The 26,484-nt window shown below is 40.5% G+C and overlaps 1 protein-coding gene across 2 annotated transcripts; it reads left to right on the top strand.

Annotated features, from left to right (window-relative positions):
• Window positions 1-7,915: 7,915 nt before the first annotated feature.
• rbpms2a (RNA binding protein, mRNA processing factor 2a) lies at window positions 7,916-25,420 on the top strand. Of its 2 annotated transcripts, none has more exons than XM_035396205.1 (8): window positions 7,916-8,396; window positions 15,875-15,952; window positions 17,779-17,817; window positions 18,672-18,734; window positions 19,454-19,604; window positions 20,511-20,674; window positions 23,886-23,959; window positions 24,179-25,420. In XM_035396205.1, the coding sequence occupies exons 1-7, from the start codon at window positions 8,343-8,345 to the stop codon at window positions 23,949-23,951; spliced, it is 615 nt and encodes a 204-aa protein (XP_035252096.1). In that variant the 5' UTR covers window positions 7,916-8,342; the 3' UTR covers window positions 23,952-23,959; window positions 24,179-25,420. The 2 variants fall into 2 exon arrangements, with proteins under 2 accessions (XP_035252096.1, XP_035252097.1); XM_035396206.1 differs by having other exon boundaries at window positions 7,918-8,396; window positions 20,511-20,659.
• The last annotated feature ends 1,064 nt before the right edge of the window (window positions 25,421-26,484 follow it).

Here is a 26,484-nt window from a genome sequence, read left to right as displayed (position 1 = left end):
CATAGATAGAAGATACAAGCCCAAACAAATCTGTTTTATAAGGTACAGAGAAACCACACAGCTTCACTCTCTTCTGTATTGAAAGTCATGCCTTTGATGTGCATCCACCGGTATGCATTCTGTCTCCCTCTCCCACTCTGCCCCCCCCCCCCCCCTCTCTCTCTGCCTCACATCAACTCATCATAAATCTGTCTGAATACAAAACATAACATGGAAAGATGTGATGTAATCAGAAAGTTTGCAACGTAAAAGTGGAGCACTTGACTACAGCATATTTGAGCCCTTCATGAATAGATGAGGCGAGATCTTATTGCCCTGCTCCCCTGGTGTCAGACCACCAGTGTTTTTCTCCTCTTTTGGGATCCGTTCAGTGGTGAGGGTCAGAAGGGAATGATGGTCAGAGGTGATGGCTGTATTTGTAGGATTTGCTTGGATGTCACAGATCAGATTTCTCCTTAGAAGGGTATGAAAAATATAGTGGTTGAATCCCCAAAATAGACTCCAGTAAGCAGGTTGACACGTTCCCAACCCCGAAGCCCTTCAGTTAATCTTGTTTTATCATTTTATCTTTCTGTTTGTACCTCTCTTTGGTTTCATCTCTTTTTCTTTTGGCAAACATTGATATCATAACTCTCCCGTGAAAGAAAACAGAAAGGTACAGAACACATTTCCATAAACGAAGCATTACGAAGCTGCAATGACCAAATGCCATTCTTTTCCTAATGCTCTGTAAAATAAACAACAATACTGTTTTCATCTGAGCAACGAAAGAGACCATAAAAGGCCTCGATTGATGGAGTGTGTGTGTATGTGTGTGTGTGCGTGTGCGTGTGTGTATGTGTGTGTGTGTGTGTGTGTGTACTGTATATGCGTGCGTGCGTGCATGCGTGCACGTGCGTGTGTGTGTGTGTGTATGTGTGTACTGTATATGTGTGCTTGCGTGCATGTGAATGTGTGTGTGTGCATAATTCATTGCTCTGGGGAGTGTGATGCATTTCCGTGTGCACCTGCTCATTGTAACTCATGGACCCTAACCACCCTCCAGCTCCATACTCACACCACGCCCTCACACACAAACATGCTGCTCTTACAAAGGTCAGTCCCTCCACAGCAGCCATATGAAAATAAAGTTCTAAAAAATAATGAAAAGAGAAGCCTTTGCTTATTACCGAGAACTTTCTTAAGAAAAAACAAACTAGTCAAGCTTCACTCAATTTTTTTGTGTGACTGCATGATTAATTAACGCATCTAACTGAAGTATGGTATGTGAAATGAATCCTGGGATGTCACTAGATAAATTTGTAAATTTTGAGGCCTGGTCTCGCAGGACTGTGAGGACTACAGCCACCAGGAAAGAGTTAAAATGTTCAGGTCTATTGGTTGGTCATGCCTGGCTTTTCAGATCACCAAAGTGACTCCTGAACTATTCTCAGCAGGTTCAAGTGGACACAGTAAGCTGTGGAACATCTCAATAGCAGGCATGCGAGTGAGTGAACACGGCCCATTATGTGCCTGGCAGAGAGAGCCTGCGCAGAACCAGAGAAATTACCTTAAAAGGAACTGCCATTGTTGCTTTATTATAAACACAGTTAAGGCACCTACCCTCCCCTCAGTAGGCCTCCTTTGAATAACAGCTCACAGGGACAGTCTGTCTCACTACCGATGTTGACAATGGTAAATGAGGTGGCTGGCTGCTGACATAAAGGACTTCCAATATGTTTAATTATTTCTTCATGTCTCCTCCACCCACAGTGAATGCCATATTGTCAAATCACTGAGGTCAAAGGGCAGACAGTGTGTGTGTGTGTGTGTGCGTGTGCATATTGGTGGTAATGGTGGGGGGGGGGGGGTCTCATGCTCATTTGTTTCATTCATTTCACAACCGGAGGCAGATGAGCACTTCCACTGGCTGTGGCGCTCTCCTTGATCAGACCCGTGTTACATTATTCTATTCTGTTTCATCCCTGTCGGTAAATGAAAATACCAGACCTCTGCAGTGCCCAGTGGGATCTCCCTGTAAGCTTACATGAGTTCATAAAATTAAATGGAATTCTAGCCAATTCAAAGGATATTCTTCAAATATTATGACTGGGAAAATTGTTTCTATTGACCTGATTTTTTCAACACATAGCCACAAACATAGACACAAACCCCATCATCCAGTAGCTCCCACAAACATGTAAGATTAATTGGAACTTTTCCCCTGTGATTCATTCATGTTTACTAGAAACTTACCTGTGAGTGATCCTTCCATTTCATTCAGTGCCAAAGCATAAATATCAAAGCTGACAAAAACAAAAGTTGTGAAAAATCCCCTGAAAAATAATAACATGATCTATTAAATATAGAAGTAGGTTTTTCTGCTTATTTTCAGGGGAAAAGTCAGTATAGGTTATGGAAGAAGTGAATGTGACCACATAACATTTTAAATATTTACGTCAATGCTTTTATCCAGACATGGAATTGCTATAGAAATTATTTAATATTTCATTCCTTACTAAAAAAGAAGAAAAACAATCTGGAGGACTGGAAACAGGAAAGAAATGGGAAGAAGCCAAATTAAAAGCCAAAAGAGGAAGCTTGCTTATGTGTCTACAGTAGAAAGCCTTGGCATTTTTAGTTCACATTAAAGAGAAAAGTCTTGTGTGCCTCATTTTCAACAGTAAGTTGGATGTTGTGAAATAAGGATGGAGGCTGAGGCTAAGGCCTCCATCCTTTACCATCCCAGAGTTCATGCACCTCTGGACCTGTCCTGAGCATTTTCTCTGATTTAATTCTTAGAGCTCACAATCTGTACAGAAAAGTGTCCCTCCTAATCTTCACAACAAGGTTACGCAGCTGATTTTCCCTGTTTAATCTTCAAATGTGGGTGTCATACAGACAGAAAATGCAATCAGAAGCTTCTGTTGGATCACTATATTTAATGGTAATCGTGAGAAGGACAATGGTTTTTTTTAATTTACCCTAGGTGTCTTTCAAGAGTATGGAAAAATAACACAGTTATTTTGCTGAAATAATCAGACCAATAGTCACCATACCCATAACCTCATGCCATATTTTTTTAACCATTAGTAAGGTATCGTAACTTTCTGTCACAGATTAAATAAATATATTCATAGTTACAGTACGCATCTCCAGAATGCTTTGGTACAGTAATTTCAAGGCAATACTTTTTACTGGAGCAGATAAGCAGCATTGGTACACCTTTTTTCATTCAATGGAAGCAGGGCTGAGCAGGACAGGGACTGGGTCCAGGATAGACTTTTTTAAAGTGACCTTAGAATCTTGATTTGTGACGCTGTTGTTTTTACTGTCAATGAAGATTTAATTCTACCAGTTTATTTTATGTTGTTTATGTAATGGTAACAACAGAGAATTTCTCACTGTGTGAAACACTACTGGCACAGCCCTGTTAATGGGTAATATATTAAGAATTTCTTTAAGGGCATTGTCAAAACAACTGGGGCAGGTCTCTGGTCGGTTATATTATATGTTAGTTCAGTCATGGCTGCTCCAGTGACAGCACCATGCAGAAACAGGCAACTAAAATTGCAAGTAAAATGTCATAATTCTATTGAGTGGGCATTGATAAAAGGATATTTAGCTTTTTTTGTCTATGAAATGCTGGCCTGACTATAATCATTCCTTCACTCTTTGCATCTGTCTTTTCATTTCCTTGTTATAATGCCTTTGTGAGACAGTGTCACAGCCCCCCCCCCCCCCCCAAAAAAAAAACCCCAAAAAAACAAAAAACAACCAGCATATAATTTGATATGAATAATATTTCCCGGGGGAAAATATATGTATTTATTATGATTAGAATGATATTAATTAACCACAAAAATGTGAGAATGGCATGAAAAAATTCAGGTCGGTCCTGTCCCCCACCACACTCTTGCAGACACGGGCTGAGACACAGTGTTCTGGTCACACCACATAACCCCACCCCCCCCTCTCCCCAGCTGAAGTTCTGGCTCAGTCCCTTTCTGCCTTATCTCTGTCAGAACAAGGGTGCTGGAGAATGTGGAGGGTGAAACTCTTTTATTTATAAACTCAGAGAGGCTGATAAAGAATTGGTGCTTGAGGCACACACAGCTTTCCTGGCTTGGGTCTGCCCTTCCACCACCCGCAGGTCTACCGGCAATAGACATTCTATTAACCTGCAAAGGAAAACACCACATTTTTAAAAATCCACACAAAGATGGCAGACAACTGGCAGAATCCCAAACACATTGTATTTAATCACATAGATTTGGCATTAACTGTATTTTCACATACAGTACCCAATTAAACAATAATTAATTAAAATTGTATTTAATAAATGGAAATACTACAATCATTATCAGCCATCTTTGGCGTGTGGATGGGATTTGATAGTACTATACTATGACAATTCTTTTTTAAAATCTGTGTACACGCAGCTATACACTTCTATACATAACAATACCTCATTAATGAGGTCAACAACCATGCAAACAACACAAATGGAAAAACAAACAAAGCAAGCTAAACAACAGCTAATCTGTCCTATTCTCTTTCCTTTTTTCTCCCTTTGTTTCTTGCCCCCTCCTTCTTTCTCTGTCCCTCTCTGTTTCTCTTCTTCTCTCTGGCTTCCTCTCTCTCCCTTCCTCTATCCCCCTCTTTGCTGGGTCTAAGGAACCCAGGCTTGTGTGTGTATTTGGGGGGGGGGGGGGGGGGGGGGGGGCATGGGCTGGGAAGAATCAGACCAAGCACCCAGCAGGACTATGGCACTGGAAACAACTATCTCTAGGGAAAAGGTCACTCTTCCACTTAGTATTGACTCCTGTGTGCTCGATTAGACAAGATGTAAGTCTGTGCCATAGACCGCACAAATATAACCATGTCTATTTATAAGTCTGCTTCCATACATCAGTCATATCCACATCATAAAGAGGGTTTTATACTTGTTGTTTTTTAATGCAACCAATAATTTATGCATTTTCATAATTACATTACATTTTGTTTCAAGAAGTTGGGATTTACCAATAGTGTCAAAATATATAATCTATTTGTACAATTGAATTGAAGCCATGGCATGTCATGCCAATTCAGTTTTTTGTGTTAAAATGTGTTGATCCTTGAAGAAAGAAAAATACAGTACACAGTGTGTGTATACCTGTGCCTAAATGGGCTGAATCATGTTGTGTTGAAATCAGGTATGTTTTATTGTTCTCAGCCAGCTTGCACAGCACACATTAAACAGTATACAGTACACAGGTTTCCATAAGTTGGAAAGACATTTATAAAGATGTAATGAGTCATTGTTATACAATGTTTAACCTGTAGCCCTGCATCATGTACAGCATCCAACAGCAGTACTGCTGTTCCCATCCAAGTCTGTTAAGTTTTTACTCTGGAGGAAAAAAGTTAATAATAAATTAGCAAACATATTAATATAATAATAATAAAATAACAATAATAAAAAATCCAAGCTGCAGCAGGGTGTTACAAGTTTATCTGCCAAAAGTATGACATAAAGTTTGGAAGAAGAAAAAATGGCCCCAGCGCCTATTTTTAGAAGTACTGTAAGAAACAGCATCGGGTCAATGATTACAAAAGAGGCAAACATTTCCAGAGACTCCCACTCCTCATGCTCAGGCCCTTTCTGATTGTATTCCCACACAAAGTCAGGAAAAAGGCCTGCTCTTTGAACACAGGTTACATCTGAGCACCTGGGAGGAGACACACTGTTTCTCCCACCCCTCGAGATCTTGCACACTCAAAACAAAGTTCAGTTAAAATGATACACTCCTTGTCTTTCTTTTTTTTTCTCCAAACCCATCCGTAAAACCACCCGTCTGATTCTCAGTGGCGTACTTGCTTAACTGAAGAGCTAAGGTGACTCATGTCAAAGATTCAAGAGATACGTCACAGCAATGCACAGTAATCACCCACATGAGCGAATCTGAGAACACTTTTTGGATAAAGGGATGAAGCATTTGATGTGGGAGGCTGTAATATCTCACTGTTTTGGCTCTAATCTGACTCATATGGTGAAGTGCCAGCTTGCCATGGTTTTAGAAAGAGAAATGCACTTACAATAGCTGTTGTTTTAAGTCTCCAGAGCACAAGGGGGCTGGAATTTTGTAAGTCCAGTGCTAGAACCTCCCATCGCTTCATTAGCAGTTAATTTTCCATTGTGAAGTACACAGCCCACAAGATGGTTAATTACAAGTTTTAAAAAAAGACATAATTGCAGAAATTACAGTAATTCTCATTGCATATTTTAAATGCAGCAAGACAACCTGGGGGGTCCAAAAAACATGACAAAATGATTAAAAAATGATTCATATTTTTAAAATACATTACAAGTTTGGTGGATCTATAATGCCTAACAACAACAACAACAACAACAATAATAATAATAATAATAATAATAATACATTATTATTATTACTTGAAATAAGAAATAGTAGCAGTGGTACAATTATGAATTTATTTAAATTGTCTTCATTTTTTGTCTTAATACATTTGGTTTGTATAAGGATAAAATGTTTATTATTTTATAACATTTTATTATAAAACAATGTAAAGGATAGCATATTGCCTGGTGTTAATCCAAGCACATATAATTATTGAACAAATATAATTGTAATCACATTGTTAATTACATTTGTTAATATTTTTACAAATTAGTTAAAATATATTTTACTTTGAATGGATGCATGGCCTTTGCTCAAACTGTCCTTCAAATAAAAAAAACTGTATGGTTTGATATTTACAAATTGGTTAATCATGTTAATAAAATTATCACCAGTGAGGAATAAAAATGTATTTTTCTGAATTCAATTTAATTTCAAATACCACACATGATGGTGGAATACAGACTACATAATAAAATATATCTATGAATGAAATTATTTTTCTTAGAATTCTGTATGACAAAAATAACTGATAAATTGAAGTTATCCTTATTTTGTGATTCCCTTTTCCCCAGAAACCCAAACACCAACACCATGTGTTATATGTATGCACTTATTGTGTGCTTGCTAGCTTATGTAATGGTTTTTAATTTACTTCACCAAGTTTAAAATAGTTCTGTACGGTTAGTGACACATTAAAGCTACCTGCATATGTTTAGCATTCTTTTTCTCTCTTTATGAGTTCACAGGCTGTGGACTGAAGGTCACTGAATACAATGGATTCCCTTAAAACTCTGTCAAACATTAGCAGCCTTGTCAAAGAACATAAAAAGACCAGTGTTCAAGACCGCAAATTTCCAGGTACACCCCGCTATTTTGTGACATAGACATTTCTAAATTACAGCAACATGCTAAACTACAGTAAGCTGCATTGTGCCCTGAGAAAAATATACATCAGTTAAATTCAGCAAAGAATAAACTGACCGCAATGAGAATGCAGCAAACGAAACACTAGGCTATTTCATTCATGGTACGGGGACAATAAATGGTTCAATTAGATAGGTTAATGATACAGTAAAAGTGTCTGTTTGTTACAGACATTTCATTTCGGCAATTATATAACTCTCGTACTTTTGCAGATATATAGTACCAAATTGTGAGTAACGCAGTTTGAGATGACAGGCGGCTTGGTTTATAAAACATTATTTATATGAGATGCTAAACAGGTTTTCCGGACTGACCAAATGTTTTTTGATTGGGGATTGGCTGTCTGGTAAAAGAATTCCGTTAAAACATATCTTCAGGTGTGTCAAGTCTCCTGAGTTGAATAATAAAAATCTATAAAATAAATTAGCCAGAGAGAGCTTATAATTTAACAGAGTAGCAAACTGGAGTGAATCCACAATAAAAAGGAGTAAAACTTTGGAAAATATTTTCGATTGGCCCAGAGGTTTCCCATAGAGACGATGATGCAGTAGTAAAGGGGCCGGGCTTCCTCCCAGCTGAGACTCATCTCAGAAATGAATGCCACTCACTCTCTTTGGCTTGTAATATAATTGATCATCAAATTAGAAAGCAGAAGAGAACCGACCCCAGAGTAGTGCCCCCTTTAAATTTTAGCTAGTTCTCACATTTTCTTTCTTAACTGAATTTTAACTTGAAACAAGCTTGATGTGAGCAAGGAGAAATAAGATCACTTCTTTTTTTCCCCTTCTCTCACCTTCACAGTGCACCTATCCACCAAATCACCTTTAGTTTTTTATATTTATTTTTTTCTCTGATACCTCCTTGGATACTTCGGCAAAAGCACGGCATCACTCGGGCACCTTTCTGAAGTCTCACGTACGGCACCAAGATTTCTTCTGCAACTTTAACGCACTTGAGGGAAAACCAACCCAAACCACCAACGGGGAAAACGACATATTTTTTTCTTGTTCAAAGAGGCGTTAAAGTTGCACAATGAGTCTCAAATCTGATCCTGAGCCGAACAACAACGTATCTATAGAAGAGGAGGTAAGGAACAGTTTTGTTTCCTCAAAGTTTGCTTTGGACGGTAGTGGGTCAATTTAAACTTGTCAGTTAAGAACATGGCCACTAACTTTCCAAATCACCAAAAACGTGAACCAAGTGACGTATATGGCTGTTGAGGCTGTATTATCTACCGGTATTAAATGCAGGTGTGTTCGTTTTGCGACATGTAAGTGGGCAGGAAGAATTTTTTTATTTAAATGTTTAAAAAAAAAAAAAAGTTAACCGTCACCAGAAGTTCAGGCAACTAGTTGGCTATAGAAAACAAGTAAATTCTTCATGCGTAATGTAATAAAATCAAAATTTAGTGGAACAGGACTAAAGTTTAAGATTCTGTATACTTGATGCTAAATACTACCTTTCTGTTAAAGAGGCGTCGAATTTAAGCAAAATGTGGCTACTCGTTGGAACGATTCCTTCCATGGGCGTGATTTTTTTTTTTTTTTTTTTTTAACCAATCTTTTCTCTTTTTTTTGGTTTAAATTATTGTAAGGGACTCCTGAGCGTCTAATTTGTAAGGCTGTTTGTGTAATTTCACTCCCCTTATATCCTTTTTAACGGTCACATTGCGGAAACTGAAATTTAGAATTTTTATTTTATAGAGTTTCAGATGTGACTCAGTTTGAGCTCAGGATTCTATGAAATATTTCGAATTTGACTGTAGGTGTCTTTCGACATTATTGGAATGATGTAAAATGAGTAGTGTGCCACCTTTTTAAAAGTCGGTTTTCGGTTTGTGAACCTAGAAACCACGTAATGCGTATATACTGTAAATGCCTTTGGTCGTCTTTCCCCTTATTTAGAATGTATAAAAGTGTTAAATTGTTTTGAGCCATACCCCCTTTGGCCTTCTTACAGTGTGCGGTGGGGGACATGGATCTAGTATAGCCCATTCCATGTTTTGTAAATTTCTGTAATATCTCTTGGCTGGCTAAGTTTGAGAATGCATTTAGCTTTGTCTGAAATTTCTGAAGTTATAGCAAGTCAAGTGTTATGAAATGAAGCATAGGTGGCATTGATTGGGAAGTGGAATTACTATTGAATGTGCATTTCTCTGAGCCTTGTCCATTTCAGCAGTGTTAACTTAAAATCTCACAGGTGGAATGGTATGGCAGAAGTGGTGAGTCTTGTGATAAAGCTCGCTTACCTGTAGTTCTCGTATTATAAAACTGTGCTGCCATCCCGTTACAAGTGCATTTTGTTGTGCAAGTGCAGTACTGCCTGGAGATATCCGCAGGTGTTGGCACCCCCAGCTGAGAACTGAGGGAGAAGTAAAGGGCTTAAAGCTGTGGTCCGCTGCTGTGTTGGAGAGTAGCAGTTCAGAATGGTCTTTGAAAGGCAGATTAAAGTTCAGTAGCTGGTAGTTCCACCAGAAATGGAAGCCTCTGGCCCTGTACACAACAAATTTGTCAAGCAGGACTGGTGTGATATTTGATTTGATGTAAGGTTTGATAGTGATGCAGTTTGTTGAAAGGTTTCAGATAACTGTTACAATTGGCATTAATTTGTTTCAGTGGGAATGCATTTAATTTGTCTTGCAACCTCCCCCCCTCCCCCAAAAAAGGACATGTTAATTTAATTTTGTACTGTTCATTTATATGGTTTATTAGGAACTTCTTAAAACTTCTGTACACTAAATGTAACCTTTTAAATGCTATTAACCAGATGAGATTTGAAAAACATACAGTAACATCTTTAATGTCTTGTAATTTGCAAGCATGTGCAGTTGCATTTAGCCGTTTATGAATTTTCTGAACTTGTGCAATTGGTTTTATTTTGTAGATTGTCTGTAGAGGTTACATTACTTGGCCTATTAGTTTGTCACTTTGGAAACGGTCTGTATCAGAAATTTCCTTATTGGATAAGACTGGTGCTTCAGTTTCATCCTCCAAGTGCATCTGTGTGTGTCAATTGCACAGAATATGAAGCCAATGAAGTGGCTTGCATATTTGCAAAATGGTTATTGATAGTTTATGGGCTATGTACAAATTACACATTGAGCTGCTAGCTTTTTCTTTAAAAAAATTAATAAATAAAATAGTGAATTTAAAACGTCTGATCAGACTCTGATCCAGGCTGAATATCGAAAACCGTTAATGTTTAGTTAAGGTTGGATTTTCGTGACCATGGCTTTGTCAGCAGAGTTAACTGCTGGGGAAAGACATTCCTGACAAGTATGTAGTTTTCCTGGCAAGTGGTCAATATGTTACCACCTGCAGAAGTAACTTTAGCACACATGGTAGTCTAATAGTGGTGGTGGTTGTGCAGCGAAGGTTTGCTAAATCTAAATGAAATTAAATGTAGAAATGTATTTGCGCATTAACTTTGTACATTTTTGTAACCTCCACATGGCTGGATTTCTATGGTGCGGCTTGATATGAACCCATGGCCTTCAAGGTCAGAGGTCAGAAGTCTTATGCATAAATCAGTTTGTCCAAGTGTTTACCTTTTGGCTACATCACTTTCAGTTTTGCTGTGATGTGGTTGCAATCTTAACCCGCTATGCAATTTGCATGACTCTGTTCTCGCATGGTAATGTTAGTCTGTTACTGTAAATCAAGTGGCATCAGTAGTGTTACTTTTGCTATGGCCATTTTTGCATGTGGTCCATATTATGTTTTAAATGCCTTGTCTTGTTGCTAACTAATGTAACAAGTTCACATCACATGTTTTAGTATGCCTGTTTTATTGCAGCATGTGATTGACAGTGTTAGCTTCTTGCTGCCGACACTGAAGATGACAAGCACTTGCCACCTGTGCTACACAACTTGGTTTGAAGGTTTCCTATAGGCGAGGCATAGTTTTGAAATGGCGATCCTTTGCACTAAGGTGTTCCTGTGCTGCACTATTTAGAACTGGCCATTTCTCACCACTACCGGTCCAAGCTTAGACCCCAGGTATGGCTTTGCTTGCTGCTGGTGCATATCTGAACCAAGTGAGGTTGCACAGGGTCTCTCTCTCTCTCTCTCTCGGCCAATGAGAGTCTGGGATGGCATGTTTGTAAGTGGGGCCAGCCTATTGTGTTGCGGAACCTCCCACTGAGACTAACAGACCCTTTTTCTGCCTGCTTACTTCAGTTCTGTGGCTGTAGGGGATCAATGGTGTTGTCATGTTTGTGCCATTTTAAGTGTATAACCTATTACTTTGCACTCACTAATTTATTCTTTGAGATGGTTTAATTTTACTATATATGGGAATGTGTAACTAGAGGAATCTAACATTCTATGCTTAAGACCCATGCTGAATGTGTTTGCCTGAAAGTTTACTCCTGAAATGTGCACCAAATTACATGCACAGAATAAAAACACTTCAGTTAGTAGTGACTAATGCGACGAAACTGTATTTGATCTGTTAAGATCATGTGTCCATAATTGGACTACACCTTGAATTTTGACCCTCCTGAATTATAGGCCTACACCTTGGGACCGATTTCATTAAGTAACATTTCATTGGCCGTTTTTTTTTTTTTTTTTTTTTTTTTAAACCTCAGTAACCTCTGGTATTCACTGTAATGCTGAGAAGCAGTTTGACCACTGCAGGAGACTGCCAGGTTAATACAACCCCAGAATGTGGGCATTGTGCTTGAACCATTCGGGCTGCAGAACCAGGGCCCAACGTGGGTTGTTTTGTTTCCTGGTGCATGTGGGGCAGCAGTCTCAAACCTGATGACTTCATTGCCTGAGCATTTGGGGGAGGGCAGTAGGAAGGCTGTGATGGAGGCCTGCCTTGGCATTCATTGTCTTAATTTGTTTTGGCTCATAGGATGAAAGGGGAGTTTGGTCAGAGCTGGGCCCCCTTTGCTCATCTTTGCACAGTGACTGTTCTGAAGGACTTTATTTATAACCTATATTAAACTGTACATCACTCATTGAGTTGTAAGGAGGACTGGCATAGTTCTATATTTTGATCAAAAATACCTCCGTATTTTTTTTGTTGCAGTTGGGATAAATAATTACTAAAATTAGATGTTCCCCTGTTATACTGTATTGGGAAATTTAAAAACCTTTAGAATCTAGGGTAATTATTGTTCATGGGTTTTAATTTAAATTTTTCTATTATATTAAATTTGGCCAAATTCATGAAGTCAGTTTCAAGCATCTTAAGGTGTTGTGTAAACATGCTTCCGAATATCAATACATTTTCTCACAAATGTATTGCTGTCATTTTATTTTAATTCTGTACTTCTGGCTGGAATGAGATTTTAGTACTTAAGCAGGAATTTGTAAGGAATTGTATGTATTCACGGTGTCCTGCCATGCCTTTACAGGTATAAGGATTTAAATTTGGATCTGTTTTGTCTGCTTCCTGCTTTTCAAGGTTTAAATTAAACCTGCATTATATGACTTGTTCCTCTTAGTGGTTTGACTGCTGATTGTACCATTAGATTTATTTTTGTGGACAAAGGGATATTCTAAGTTAAAGTATACGCTTCCATTCAGTACTATGGGTTAGAAGTGTATCTGTGTGGTTTCCCCATGTGCTGTTTAATAAAATTGGCATTGTGTAGTCATGTATTCACTCGGTCAGGTGTTGGCTATCATGTGAATACCACAACTCAACACTTCACACTGCCAGTACTCAACCTCCACTGACTATTTTCCTAGGGACAATCCTGATATGAATCTGTTAATCACAATCTTGTTATTGTACGCGTCTCAAGCTTAATAAATAATTGGGGGGAGGGGGGCTGTTGTGGCTGTGTGCACAAGTATGACGAGGCCTTTTGGCAATAATTACATTTTCAATATTTTTTCCCACTTGGCTTTCTTTGTTTGATACAGGGAACCAATCGCATGCCACTCTCACAGTAAATGAATGTACTACTTTCTAACCTTTGAAAATAAAATTGTAGTTACCTCCCCCCCACTGCTTGTGTAACAACTGCATTTTTTTTGTCTTACAAACTGGGTGCCGCACAGAATCAATGTTCTAACATTTGCACTTGTTTTTCTTCCTCTAAAATTAGCTAAGTATACAGAAAGAACACTGAAATTTTGTGTGATTTTGGTTGCATTTGTTTGTTACATGTAAAATGAGAAATTTCCTCAGCTCCTGGATAGGAGTACTTCAGCGCCATTTATTGGGACCTGTCCATGTGAGATGTGTTGGTGGTTTATGGTCTGACAGATCGACAAGTTAATCCTGTAGAATGTTTTGTCGCATGAATGCCAGCAGAAGAAAAGAAAATTGAAGCCAGCATTTCTGAGAAAGTGGTTTCCCCTTACTGAGTCAAATGTTTCAAAAGTATTAAAGGGATGTAATTTTGGAAACAGTGGGTCTACATTTATCTTTTTTGTGAAAGGTTTTCCTTTTCAAATGGCTAGCTGAGTCTAGTAGTTTCATAACTTAAACCGACAGGATGGGGTAAATGTCTGCACAACTGCTCCGCTCTATTGCATTGTCTAGTAATGCATATAGGACATCTGACATCCTTTCCGCCCCCCCTTTGATTTTACTAATTTAGCTAATGTGGCCAGTTCATTCTGCACCATTTTCTGTAATGCACTTGCTTTTTTCCCCCGCATTGTTGCATTCAGTGCCTGTGGCTTTTCTTTTGGGGCCATTTTTGGTTTCTTATCTGGTTTTGGGCAGGTGCAGCTTGATTGGCTTTCCATTGCTGGGGTATTGAAAGACCAGCTGTGAGTTGAGGCTTGCTTGATTTAAGGTGGAAGGCCCCCTGGACGTCTACCTGCTGATGGGGCACACACTGTAATGCTACCCTTCCTATATAATTAACATCCAGAAGCTATTCTGGGTTTCTAGACATGCATGTTTACATTGTAGTTGTGGATGGCAAAGGTGCATCCCTTATGCAGTGAAAGTTGGGCATATGAAAATTCAGTAAAGGATGTTTGTCTTCCAGGACTGGATCATTGCCCTGAAATCTGCAAACTATGGGCAATTGTCTATGAATTATCAGGCCTGGTCCTAGGGTGCAGGTTATACCAAATCAAATGCATTAATGAAATTCCACTCAGCAGTACATTTGACGGTATTGGGATGTGCCAGGTAATCTGCCCTTTAATATAAAAGACTGAAACGACAAAAGGCTCTGTGTGTAGGGGAAAATAAATTGAAAGTTTCTCTTGTATAAAGAATTGTAGAACACCTTGTTTTTCATTGCCATGTGAAAGAATGAGCAATGTGTTTTGGATTGTTCAGTGATGGTAATCAATGTTTATTGGAAGTGAGAGATTTGAGTAATTTCCTGAGCTCAGTACTGGTGGAAATGTCACACTCATGGAAACTTGAGCGTAAAATTGGATTTGGTCATCACAGGGCTTCATTTCAGAATGGGGGGGGGGGGGCACCTTCATACTTGCATTATGTAATAATTTGCTGAAAATTCCACTACCACTTGACTAATATGTAGGAAAATGTTGTTTTTGGAAACCAGGAGTTGCAGTGTGGACTTGACCAGAGACCCTCACTCGATTGCATCATTGAACTTCAGCACCTGCCTTATTTTGCTTTTATCAGCAAAGCCGTAACCGAGAAGGAATATTTTTCACACTTCATTTTTTCAATTTGGTGTTTGATTGCATCAGTTCAGCATGTTGTACTGCTTTTGGCCCAAAATTCTGCTCTGAAATTAAGACCTTGACCCTCTTCAGTTTATTCAAATGCCTTTCAATAGAATGTATTTCAGCATGGCTGTATTGTTTTGCTATGTATCTTATGGAATATTAACTTCTGCTTAATCATTTCTGTCAGTAGTGCATTTCAGGCATTTTGGCATCATCTCACACAAAGCTGAGGGGAATTTAAGTGTTTTTGTAGACCGTGGTTTCCTTTGGAATCATGGGGGATAACTTGTTCCAGGACAGCAGCTTTTTGTTAAGTAGATGAACTGAATGTCAAATTTATTGAAATACTCATGCATTATGTGTGTGAGTCTTTTTGTACTGCCATTTCCAACTGTTTCTTCAAACAGAAAATGGCATTTGTACACTGTTCCATATAAGGCTGTCAGAAATGCTTTTGTCTTAATTCCTTGTGTTGGATTTTTTAAATTCATTTTTTTAAATTGATGTGTATGGAATTCTGACACACTGGCAAAGCATTTGAAAACTGACTTGAATATCTAAGTTTTTAATGTACAGTTAAATTTTGAACTGATTCTCAATTTTTGACCAGACATGGTATTTGTGAAATTGTGCAACACTGGATGTTGTAACCCATTTATTGTTCAGCATGTAGCTTCAATTGTTTAAAACTGGCTGTCCTAAACACCCCCCCCCCCCCAAGGACTGTGGCCAGTTTGAAATTTAGAAGTAGTTGTATATTTTGGATCTTACCCGAAGTCTGAATGCTGTATAATTGCAGTGCGCTGAATGAAGCTACATAAGTGTTTGGGCTGAATTTCGTTGCTGCTCAATGTTAACCGGTTCTTGTTCTCACATTACTTGTTGGTGATTTCTTTGTTGTACACCTGATGTCAACAAGATTCTTTGACTTTCTAGGTACGAACACTCTTTGTCAGCGGCCTTCCAGTTGACATCAAACCGCGTGAGCTCTACCTGCTATTCAGACCATTCAAGGTAAGCCCATTCAATGGCTTCACTAAATGTGCCTTTTCAGAGTGGTTTTGCAACACCTTGGACATTAGGTACAGCCAGTCTTCCTTGTTCATTGGCATGTTTACAATAGTTTGAGGATAATTGTGATCGTGTCTCCAGTTTTCATTTTTCCCAACCCCTCCACCCCTTCACCACATGGCAAACAAAAACTGAAGCGGTTTCTTTGCACAGGGATGGAGTGCTGGAATGTGTAAATAAGGCACTGCCAGACCACAGGAAGAGGAAGTAGGGAAGAATTTGTGGCCATTTCATGCCTGCCACTGAATTAGACTAGAACTCTCCAGCTCACTGTAATGTACTGTGTGCTAACAATCAGATTTGAAATGTTTCTGCATGAAATTGGCTTATCGTGGTTTCTGATCAGCTTGTATTTATTGGGCTCGAGTGCCTTGGCTGGTAAGGGGCACACCACGAGTGCATTGGGTTCTACTAGTACCACTGCTGAGAGCATCTTAGGAGGGTGTGGACTTAAGCTGCTGTGATTCTGCCATGTGTGGTAATTTGGCAACATTTTAAAAAAAATAAAATTTATTATTTTTTATAAAATTAGAATTTGGAGCCCAATGTAGGGCTCAAATTTCAGCCCTAATTTAGAATGGCCAACTATCTTACTCATGTTTGCTTCTATACACACACACACACACACACACACACACACACACACACGGCCTCTCCATCAGAATTCACCCAGGATTTGGCCATTTTACGGTATGTTTCCAATTTTCCTTTTCTAAAGGCAGTTGTGTATTAAAACAATTTTAGACATGGTATCATACAAGAGTCAAAAGATGTTCCAAAATGGCTGCCAGTTTAGGGGATTAACATTTACCTGATTTGTATGTCGGGGTATTTATGAAATCAACATTTGAGCTTATAGTAACTATACCGAACACGAAATGAATACACGTTTTCCCAAATATAAATGTAGTACATATGAAAATTAGATCAATAAAAATCTTTAAGAATGTAAATCATATGTGGGCATAATTGTACACTTGACATACACAAATAAAGCAGTGATGTAATGTAAATCAATTCTTCATCCTAATTATGGACCATATTTTGATGCAATACACTCTTTGTACACTGGCAATGGGGACACAATTTCAAAACTGTAAGCCATAGTAAATTTTGCACATCCCCAAAACGATTAAAATTTATTATTTTTTTTTGACCATGCTTCAGTAGTTTAGTACAGATGCAGTGCATGTGCAGTAATTTAATGTATTGATTACCGACTTGTAATGTGTAATAGTCTTAATGTACCAGTCAGTTAAAAATGGTTTACTCACCCCCCCCCCCCCCCCCCCCCCCTTCTCATTGCTAGGCAGGGGTTCTTTGGTGATCCCTCATCATGGTTGGGATTTGCACCTTCATTAAGGAGCAGAATTTCCTGTTTGTGTGGCTTGCCTAGCATGGTCATCACTTCTAGCATGTACTACTCTGGTTTCTGAGAGGTTTCTATGCTCCTGACAATTAATTCCCTTTGGTTCCTTTCATGTCTTGAGATTCCTTGCCTTCTTTATGATACATTTGTGTGCCCTTCAATGCATGCTGTCATTTTGATGAAGGGGCAACCCTTATACAGGCCAAGACTCACCTGCAAGACTGCATGGTGGTACCCTGGGAAGGGAGGGTTTCTACGTATGCCTCTGTCTACATAGGAGTATACCTCCCATATCCATGAGCTGTATTTGTGAGATTTGGCTCTGTGGGGGTGGTCGGGAATTCTGTGGATAAGTGCATGTGACTGCATCACAATTAATTGGATTTATTTTCCTTTACAGGGTTATGAAGGTTCACTGATTAAGTTGACATCAAAGCAGGTGAGGCATTTTTTTTGTCTTGTTACCAGGCCAGTGGCCAAGTGCTATGCCTAAACTCTGCCTGTAAGTGCTCTTTCTGTCGTTCTGGCGTAGGTCATGGAGGCTGAAAATATCCCTTAAACCTTGGAAAACCAATGCCATGTTTGTTTTGTGTGCACACATCAACATACAGTTCAACCTTGCTATCAATGCTGACTGGCCTTGCCATGTTACTTCATCGAGCTTCTAAGATATTGGCACAGATTTTCTCGACACTTAAAATTGTAGCCAATTGGATCCTCTATGCTCTGATACAACAGCAAAGAGAAGTGTTCACTTAATTTCAATTTTGTTTTCTTCATGCAGCCTTCTAGGCACACTGTTTAAACAGAAATAAAAGTAAACCATTGCCTTTGGTCAAAACCATAATGTCAGAGCTGTAACGAGTATCACCCACCCCCAGCTACAGTCAGACAGCACAAACTGTCCAGGAAGTGCACTCCATGACTTCAAGCCCTACATAGAGAAAAGAACAGTGGCTGCTTTTTGTAAGATGCTTGAACTCCTGACTTGACAAGGGAGGCGACGCTTTGACCTTGCATGGAATAAAATTTTGTATGATCATCTGGAAGGAATTGGTGGGTGGGAGAGTAATGGGGGGGGGGGGGGGTGATGAACTTAAGAGGCTCAAAATCCTTATTAAATTGCAGTCCAGTAATGTAAAATACCTCAATGGTGTGTCATACTGAAGTATATTCTGTTGTGATATTTTTCACTCTTAGATTGTGTGCATGGATATTTTCCCTTGGCAAATGATGTACCTTCTGATTCCTTAAGTCCACATGTTTAATTGCTTTTTCTTTTTCCTCTTCCAGCCTGTTGGCTTTGTTACCTTTGACAGCCGGTCTGGCGCTGAAGCGGCAAAAAATGCATTAAATGTAAGCACCCAGCCATCAGTAACCAGACTTGAAGGTAGCTCTAAATTATTGAGCAGTCTGCATCCATCTGGAGGAGGCCCACAGTGGAATTTGTCTTGTGCACGTGGGCATCTTTTTGTGGTTTGGATGGATGACGGAGCCACTTCCAGTAGCCCTCATGGCAAACTCCATAAACTGCGACCCTACATGCCCCCCTCCCCCGTTCCGTTGGGCTTCCTTATTTACCCTTTAAGGCGGCTCTTGGTGAATTCCTCAGTCATGACTTGGATACAGTACAGTTCTTGGGCCCTGTCAAGTAGAAGGCCTCAGGCTAATGTTGGTTTAGGGTGAGGTCCTAAATCTTCTTCCTTGGCCAGATGTGTGAATTTGTAGTTTCCAGGGGAAAAGTTCTGCTTACCTAATTATCTGGTAGCCTGTTGTCATGATATCCTATTAAAATCAATCCTAGTAACTCAACTGTAAGCTTTAGACGAGTACTGCTGCAAGGCCCCGGGTCCTTATCTAGGTTTTCATTTAAATTTTATTTTTTGACATGGTCTGTTGAAGTAATCACTCATTTGCAGACACTGCTGCATAGCAAAATGGCCCCAGTCACAAAGCAAAAGTACCTGCATGTGGGGCACAAAATGAGGGCACACACCACTCAATTAGGGGTCTGCCAGGCTGGCCCTCCCCTCACATCCCTCATTGTGTCCCCTCCCCTCCCCATTTCTCCCCAGGGGATTCGCTTTGACCCAGAAAGCCCACAGACCCTGCGGTTAGAGTTCGCTAAAGCCAACACGAAGATGGCCAAGAGTAAGCTGCTGGCCACACCGAACCCCACAAATATCCACCCAGCTCTAGGAGCACACTTCATTGCACGGGACCCATGTAAGTGTACGGCTGCACCTAGGACTTCCACTCGCACTGCACCGAGAGCAGAGACCCCTTCCCTGCAGTCAAAACATAACATACAATTAACAAGCCTAACTAATTCACTCCCACGTGCATGCATTATGCCCACAGGAGGCCAGAAGTTCCACCAACATTTTTATTCAAACACACCGCACACGTACACGTAAACGTCTTGGCAACTTGTTAGGGTGCAGTGGCTCATGCCTTTAGCTTCTGCTGCCTTTGCGCTTGCTTGCTTCCTGAGGATTCTGGGATGGTGAAGTACAGATGTCTACCCTAGAGTTTTAATATTTTTAAGCTATTATTTTACCCCCCCTCCCCGCCCCCCCCCCCCTCCCCCACAGTCACAGGCACAACAATCTCACCTTTCGCACAGAATTAAGTTCCTGCCTATACTGGAGCAAATTACACTGGTGTTCATAACGGGCTGTTTTCTGTACCACTGAGAGATTTAATTTAAGTGTCAAACATGATTTGTTCCAACTGGTCATAAAACTGCAGGCCGTTGGTGTATCCTGCCGTCCTGTCCCCAGTTACTGGATTTTGAAAGATGCTGCCCCACATCCAAAAAAAAAAGGATTGTTTGAGCTTTGAGTCGTAACAAACCACACCTCAATGATCAAGAGCAGTACAGTTTGCACCACACACTCTTTCAAAGTTCTCTGGAGTTTGGACATTGTGCTGCTTTTAGCACCTGAAGGAACCTGTCATGCTGAGGGTCCAAGCTGGCAGTGCCACATTAAGGATGGCCCTTGCATCCCCACCTCCACCACTCGGTGATTTTTGGATACGTTTTTTTCCCCCCCCCCCCCAGTGTCTGAACTGTAGAGGGGTGTTGATTGTGTCTCTTGTGGGGGCTGGTCCCTGTGTGTGGGTGTGTAGATGACCTGACTGGAGCGGCACTGATCCCTGCTTCCCCTGAGGCCTGGGCCCCTTACCCACTGTACACCACAGAGCTGACCCCTGGGCTCCCCCACGCCGCCTTCACCTACCCCGCCGCAGCCGCTGCGGCTGCAGCCCTCCACGCCCAGGTGAGGGACCAACCGGTGTGTTTCCTCATCTTTTATCCCCCTTTAACTAGCTCTCCCCCCCCCCCCCCCCCCCCCCCCCCCCCCCCCTTCTGCATGTTAGTCCCCAGCATGCTCACCACTGTGTCACTGCATTAAGCAGAGAGGACGTTGTAGGAGGGTAGACCTGGTCCATAAGGCCAGTCACTGCGGTCTGACCCAGGCATGTTGCATTTCTTTAAGGGACTCGTGCCATTAAGACAATGGGACAAATTTGCTTAATTGCCGTTATGGTTGGATTACGCATTTATTGCTGATTCGGATCTGTTAATTCCTCCACCCTTGCAATCCCTGTGCCCCTAGTTAAACATTATCCCAGATTTTCTTCTCTGTTCATGATTGAAGGTTTTTGTGGTGGTTGTGGAGACTTCAGCTGTGAAGGCGCATGCCTGTGTGCGTGTATGTGTTTGTCTAACCACCACCTGATTCATTCACTTTTCTCCCCCAGGATGGGAGGCTTATGGAAAGCCTTAACATTTCAGTCTTCACGTGATACCATTTTTTCCCCCCATTTTTCTTCTGGAGTTTTAAAAAAAAAAGTTTTTACTCCACCCCCCCTCTAAAATTGTACCTCAGACCGCCTCCAGGGTGGTATTCTCTTGTTTAGACAGCCAGTGGATCTTGGGTTCAGCAGTGACTTGCCTGGTTCTGGTCAATCTAAGTTGGGTTCGAACTCAAGGAGTTAGTTTTGTTTAATGCGCAGTCTGGATTGTGAAGACTTGGGGGGTGTCAACTGATGGTCAGTTAGTAATGTGTCCTGACTCGTTCAGTGACTAAATCAGGGCTGTGTAAATTTTTAATGCAGTTTGCTCTTAAGAGTTAATCAGAAGTGACTGGTTCTGGAGGAGCAGGCTGCCAAGAGCAGTGGGGGGATCGATTAGACTGCTGGGGGTTGTCTGCTGTTGCTGTGGCAATGACCTATTATGAGCTAAAGGTCACAGATGAAAGGGGTTGACCAAGCGTTGCCTTTCTGAGCATCCTCCTCAGAAGGCTGAGGTGGGTCGAGCCCCTCTTCCACCATTTTCAGCACGTGAGGTGGTTTGGGGCCACAGTGATTACCCACCTCTCCCAAAAGATTTGAGGTGGTGTTGAACAGCTTTGTTGTGTTTGGCTGTCACTCTTAGGGACACTTTCACAGACACCGATGAAGCCTATTCGTAGAGTAAATTTAAAATTTTGAATGGATATTCTCTATACAAAACTAATTTAGTCCAGGATTGAGCTTAATCTGTCTGAAACCAGTCCTTAATTTTATTCTTATTAGTGGATGGTACAATGCTGCTCTTTTTGTGGGTTTCCTCCTTTCTTGCTAGCTGCTGTTTCCATGCCTTTTAGGGCAAACCTTTCCTCCCAGTCAGACAAGCTGCTGAAAAACACACTCATCCTGTAGTCAGATGCTGCCTCACACCACACACTTAAGCCTGCCTCTGGAGGTTCACACTTGGTGAAGCCCAAACTGGTTGGAGCCCAATGATGAGTGTCAAGGTCACTCTGTCTGACTGTCTTTTCTCTAAGGGCCTATATGGACACTGCCCCAGAAAGGTCCGGTTGTGGGGGTTGGCTCTTTCTGTAACGAGCATGCTGCAGTGCTTCAGTAAATCTGATGTCATATTCACTTGACTTCATATTCAACTCCTGCTTGGGTACAGCTGCAAGTAGTCTTTCCCCAACACAAGAAGATTCCAGGGCATGGATGATAGCTGCTGGCTACTGTGAAAATGGCAGCTGAAATTGCATTTCCTGTGATTTAACTCTTCATTAGTTTTTCTACAGTAGCAAGGCATCCACACGACAGTGGCAGAATTAGGGAAAGTGACAACTAAATTTCTCAACGCAGCACTACCAGGAATGACCGGGCCAGCTCGCTGTCTGCTGCACCCAGGCCCCTGGCTGAAATGCAGCATGTCTCTGCAGCAGTAGAGGGTAGACTGCTAATTGTAGTCTGGTGAAAGATTGATAGACTGGAATGAATGGCTTTCCTGTATAGCTCACCTCCTGTTGGACTCTCTCTGTCAGCTCAGCTTACACGAACATATTTTGCTAGTGGAAGATTCGCAAGAGACACGCATACCAATAAACGGTCAATTATTGTGCCTGTCTCCAGTAGTTGGGTCAAAAGGAGCGATCGCATGACCTCCTTTCCAAGTACCACTAATGTGGGCCGAGAGTCAACTGGAACACCCCCCTCACGGTCTGAAACCCTGCAAAGCCAGCCAGTACGTGGACAAATTTGGAACCTCTGAATATGTCCACATTATTTAAAAAATTTTAAATGTAATACCTTTATGAACACACATTACTGTTCCAAAGTTATCTGGGGTGGTTTTGGGGCATTGTCCAAAAAAGTGGCCAGCATCTGAGAAATGTTGAAATTCTGGTACTGCAGCGGTAAGGGCCTTTTCTCCGACAACAGGAATTTGGATTAATGCCAGTTGTATTGGTGTTCAATCAGATTTCATAAATTCCAGTTTGCTGTTGAGTCCAAAATGTAATTTGCCATTTGCCAGATGGATTGCAGTGATTTCAGTTCAAATTGAACTGCTCTGCAGTGTAGCTCATGGTTCACAGGAAAATATGCATATGGAAATCTGAAATTCAGAGGTTGACTCTTGATGAATCATGGGAGATGTTTGGGCTCAGATTTATGCATGTGAGTGTCTTCTGATAAATGGGCCTCTGGGTGTTGAGGGTGAACGGCCTGTTCGGCTTGTTCCCTGCCTTGCTTTGGCACGCTGATGGGGGGGGGGGGTCTGTGCTCACATTCCCACCTGGTGCTTAATTTGCAGGGGTCAGATGCCATGTCTCAATCATGCCGGTAGTCTTGTTGATAAATGCATGGGAATGGAACCTTGTGCCTAGAATATGGCTGGTCGGCTTCGCTTCTAGTATGACTGCAACACAAGCTGTCCTATATGCACTAGATGTGTGCATTTGAACCACAGTACCTACCATGCAAATGCTTTACTGTTGTCTCAATGTGATCAAATTCTACTTGACCTGTCCATTTTGGCAAAGTATTCAAATGGACACATTGACTATGTACAGTTGAATTGTTTAAAAATAAAATGATGGAATGCTTCAATGTCATGGCTAGCTTTTTAAAATATCTGGCCAGAAAAAGGTTTTCATTTGCATTGGAAATTGGGATTGTCAGTTGGTGATTTAGTAACCATTTTTATTTATTTTAAAGATGCGTTGGTACCCTTCTCCATCTGAAGCTTCCCAGCCAGGATGGAAATCCCGTCAGTTTTGTTAAAGTATTTAGTAAGTATGCACCACCTTTAAGCAAAAGCACATGCGATTTGTACTTTAAATACTGGTAGTTTTGAATTGATTCACTTCCTGAGACCACTTGGCATTTGACTAATTTTCCTTGATTTTCTAGTAAAATTGTCACTTGTGCATTGGCTTGTCTATTGGCACATTTGATTTGTCATAAATGTCTGTATATGACTGACAGTTTATCTCTCCTCCTCCCTACAGATGCCATTCAGTACCTGAAGGTTTTTTGTTTGTTTTTTGTTTTTTCCTCCTAGTGGAGTGAGGTGTACTGAGCTCTACTTTAATTTAATCAGGTGTATTTAATGGACAACGGTGCATTATGGACATTTCTTTTTCCCTTTGGAAACTTTCTCTGAAGGACTTGGAACTGAAAACATCTTGTAGACTAAACTGAAGCTGAGGACGTTTTGGTGAACCCTTACGGTACAATATTTGCACCTCAAAACCCTGTGCAAGAAAAGTTCTACAGAAGTGGACAGGCTGATGAAATGATATAGCTGCTCTTTTGAGGAGGTGGGGCTTGGAGGGCTGGGATTTGGGGGGGGGGGGTTGAGACAATCATTGTGCATGTTGAAGTATTTGGCATGAATTAGAATGCAAAGTTCTGTGTATCCTTGTTTTGTAGTGCTTGCGTTGCCTTGGCAACGGGTCATGGCCTAGTCAGTTGACCCTTTGCTTCCTGTATCTTAGTCTTGCTTCTGTAAAGATTTCTGGCTTGGGTTGTTTGACATTACATGCAAGGCAGAGGCCAACTTTGTTACTTTGAAGTTTTTTTTTGTTTTTTTTTGTTCAGAATGGACAGGTTTTATGCACTGGGTTTCTCTTCGGTATGATCTCTGCAGTGAAGCTGTCCAAGGTGGGGCTAGCAGCTTCAGTGACCCAGCTTCTGCAGACCTTTCGAACGCATCCTCATCTGACAACCAGGTCTTGCCAAAATGTCTGTTTAGAGTATATTGAACAAAACAAGTACAAGTATTTTTGTACTTTTTGTGTAATGAATATTTATGCATTTTTGTGCAATTAAATAAGTAATCTGTATAAGTTGATGTTTAGTCTTCCTTTTGTGTTTTTGGTATTTTGATAGATGCTGACTCTATCTATATCCTGTTTGAAGTAGTTTAAAAGTGCAATTTTTTTTGGCTTGGTGTTAAATGCTGAACTATCCTGACAGTGGCTGAACTGCTAGTTTAAACCGACTGCTGACATGAGATTGCTGTATAAAAAATAAAATAAAATGCTGATCTTTCAGAATGTGAAACTGGATAATAAATAGATGAACTTAAAGTGGTTGCCTTTTCAGAATGATTTGAAATGAGAAGGATGATAACTTGGAGTTTTGCTTTTGGAACAGGGACAGTTTCACAGGGAAGGTTGGATAACTCCAATTATGGGTGCAGGTAATTTGTGGAATTGCAACCATAATAAATATGAATTTAAATTTGATTTTGTATGTTTTTTTTTTTTTTTTTTTTTTTTTTTTTTTTTTGGCTGTCTATACAGCCCTCAACCACTTGCTTCTTAAAGAGCAAGGTTTACATGCTCACTATGGTTACATCCTGTTGCAAAAAAAACCTAACCATTGCTGGGCTGTTCAAGGTGGGGGACTGCTGCAGTAGGCTTCTGAATTGTGTTTCTGGTCCAGCTGAGGATGTGACAGTAAAGGCAATCGCAAATGACATGGCTGTACCTACAAAACACTGCAGGTGTGTGTGAGACTAAGGAAGGAATAACAGACAAAAGATGGGCAATCATTTTTTAAAGATGTGCATTAGTGTTCTACAGTGGTCAGTTTTCCTAAGCCAGCCATGTCCTGTGATTGTGTGGGGTTATTTTTTTTTTTTATTAAATAAGACTTCTTAAATTCTTTCTTCTGGAAGGTTGACTCATTAGCCTGTTTGTTGCTATGAATTTATAAATTTTTCATCCACATTCTTTACAGTGCCAAGGCATGATTACATTCAATTGCTGATTTCTGTTTCCATACTATTCCTAGTGTCTAGTTTCCACAATCCCTCCAATTTGAAAGGGCCCTATTCATCTCATTTTGGAAAGAGCATTTCAAATTTGCACAGGTGTGGAAGCATAAGTCTTTCAGTTGGTCTGGGTCAAATTATCCATGCAGTGATTAATTGTTGCTGTCTGGCCTTGGCTTCAGTATTCCGCATGCAGTTAATACAAGTGTACTTCAAATTAAAATGGATGGGGGCCGCATAGATAGTGTTCAAACAGTCTTGGGCTTTCCACATCTGGCGCCCTATGTTTAAAACGTCCTAAGAATCACAATGAGAACTGGCCCTTGTCAAGTGGCTGGTGTCTGCTTCAATGAGTGCAAGAAGGGAATTGTGGTGGGAATTAAATTCAGAATGGAAAGGAGGTTTTTTTTTAAACCTCGGAAGCATTTCACATGGCCTCTGAAGTTTTGGTATTTTCAAAGGATCAGGTACGATTGAAGAATAAAGGCGAAGTACACCACATCATGGTAATGATCGTTTGATAATCATCGTGGT

The sequence above is a fragment of the Anguilla anguilla genome, chromosome 16 (assembly GCF_013347855.1).
Source record: "Anguilla anguilla isolate fAngAng1 chromosome 16, fAngAng1.pri, whole genome shotgun sequence".
Taxonomy (NCBI): domain Eukaryota; kingdom Metazoa; phylum Chordata; class Actinopteri; order Anguilliformes; family Anguillidae; genus Anguilla; species Anguilla anguilla.
This window is presented reverse-complemented; position numbering and strand designations above follow the sequence as displayed.

Coding starts and splice junctions, on each gene's coding strand:
- rbpms2a (XM_035396205.1), top strand. CDS start 8,343: ATGAGTCTCAAATCTGATCCTGAGCCGAACAACAACGTATCTATAGAA. Junction 18,735..19,453: donor CGGCAAAAAATGCATTAAAT/GTAAGCACCCAG, acceptor ATTTCTCCCCAG/GGGATTCGCTTTGACCCAGA. Junction 19,605..20,510: donor CTTCATTGCACGGGACCCAT/GTAAGTGTACGG, acceptor GTGGGTGTGTAG/ATGACCTGACTGGAGCGGCA.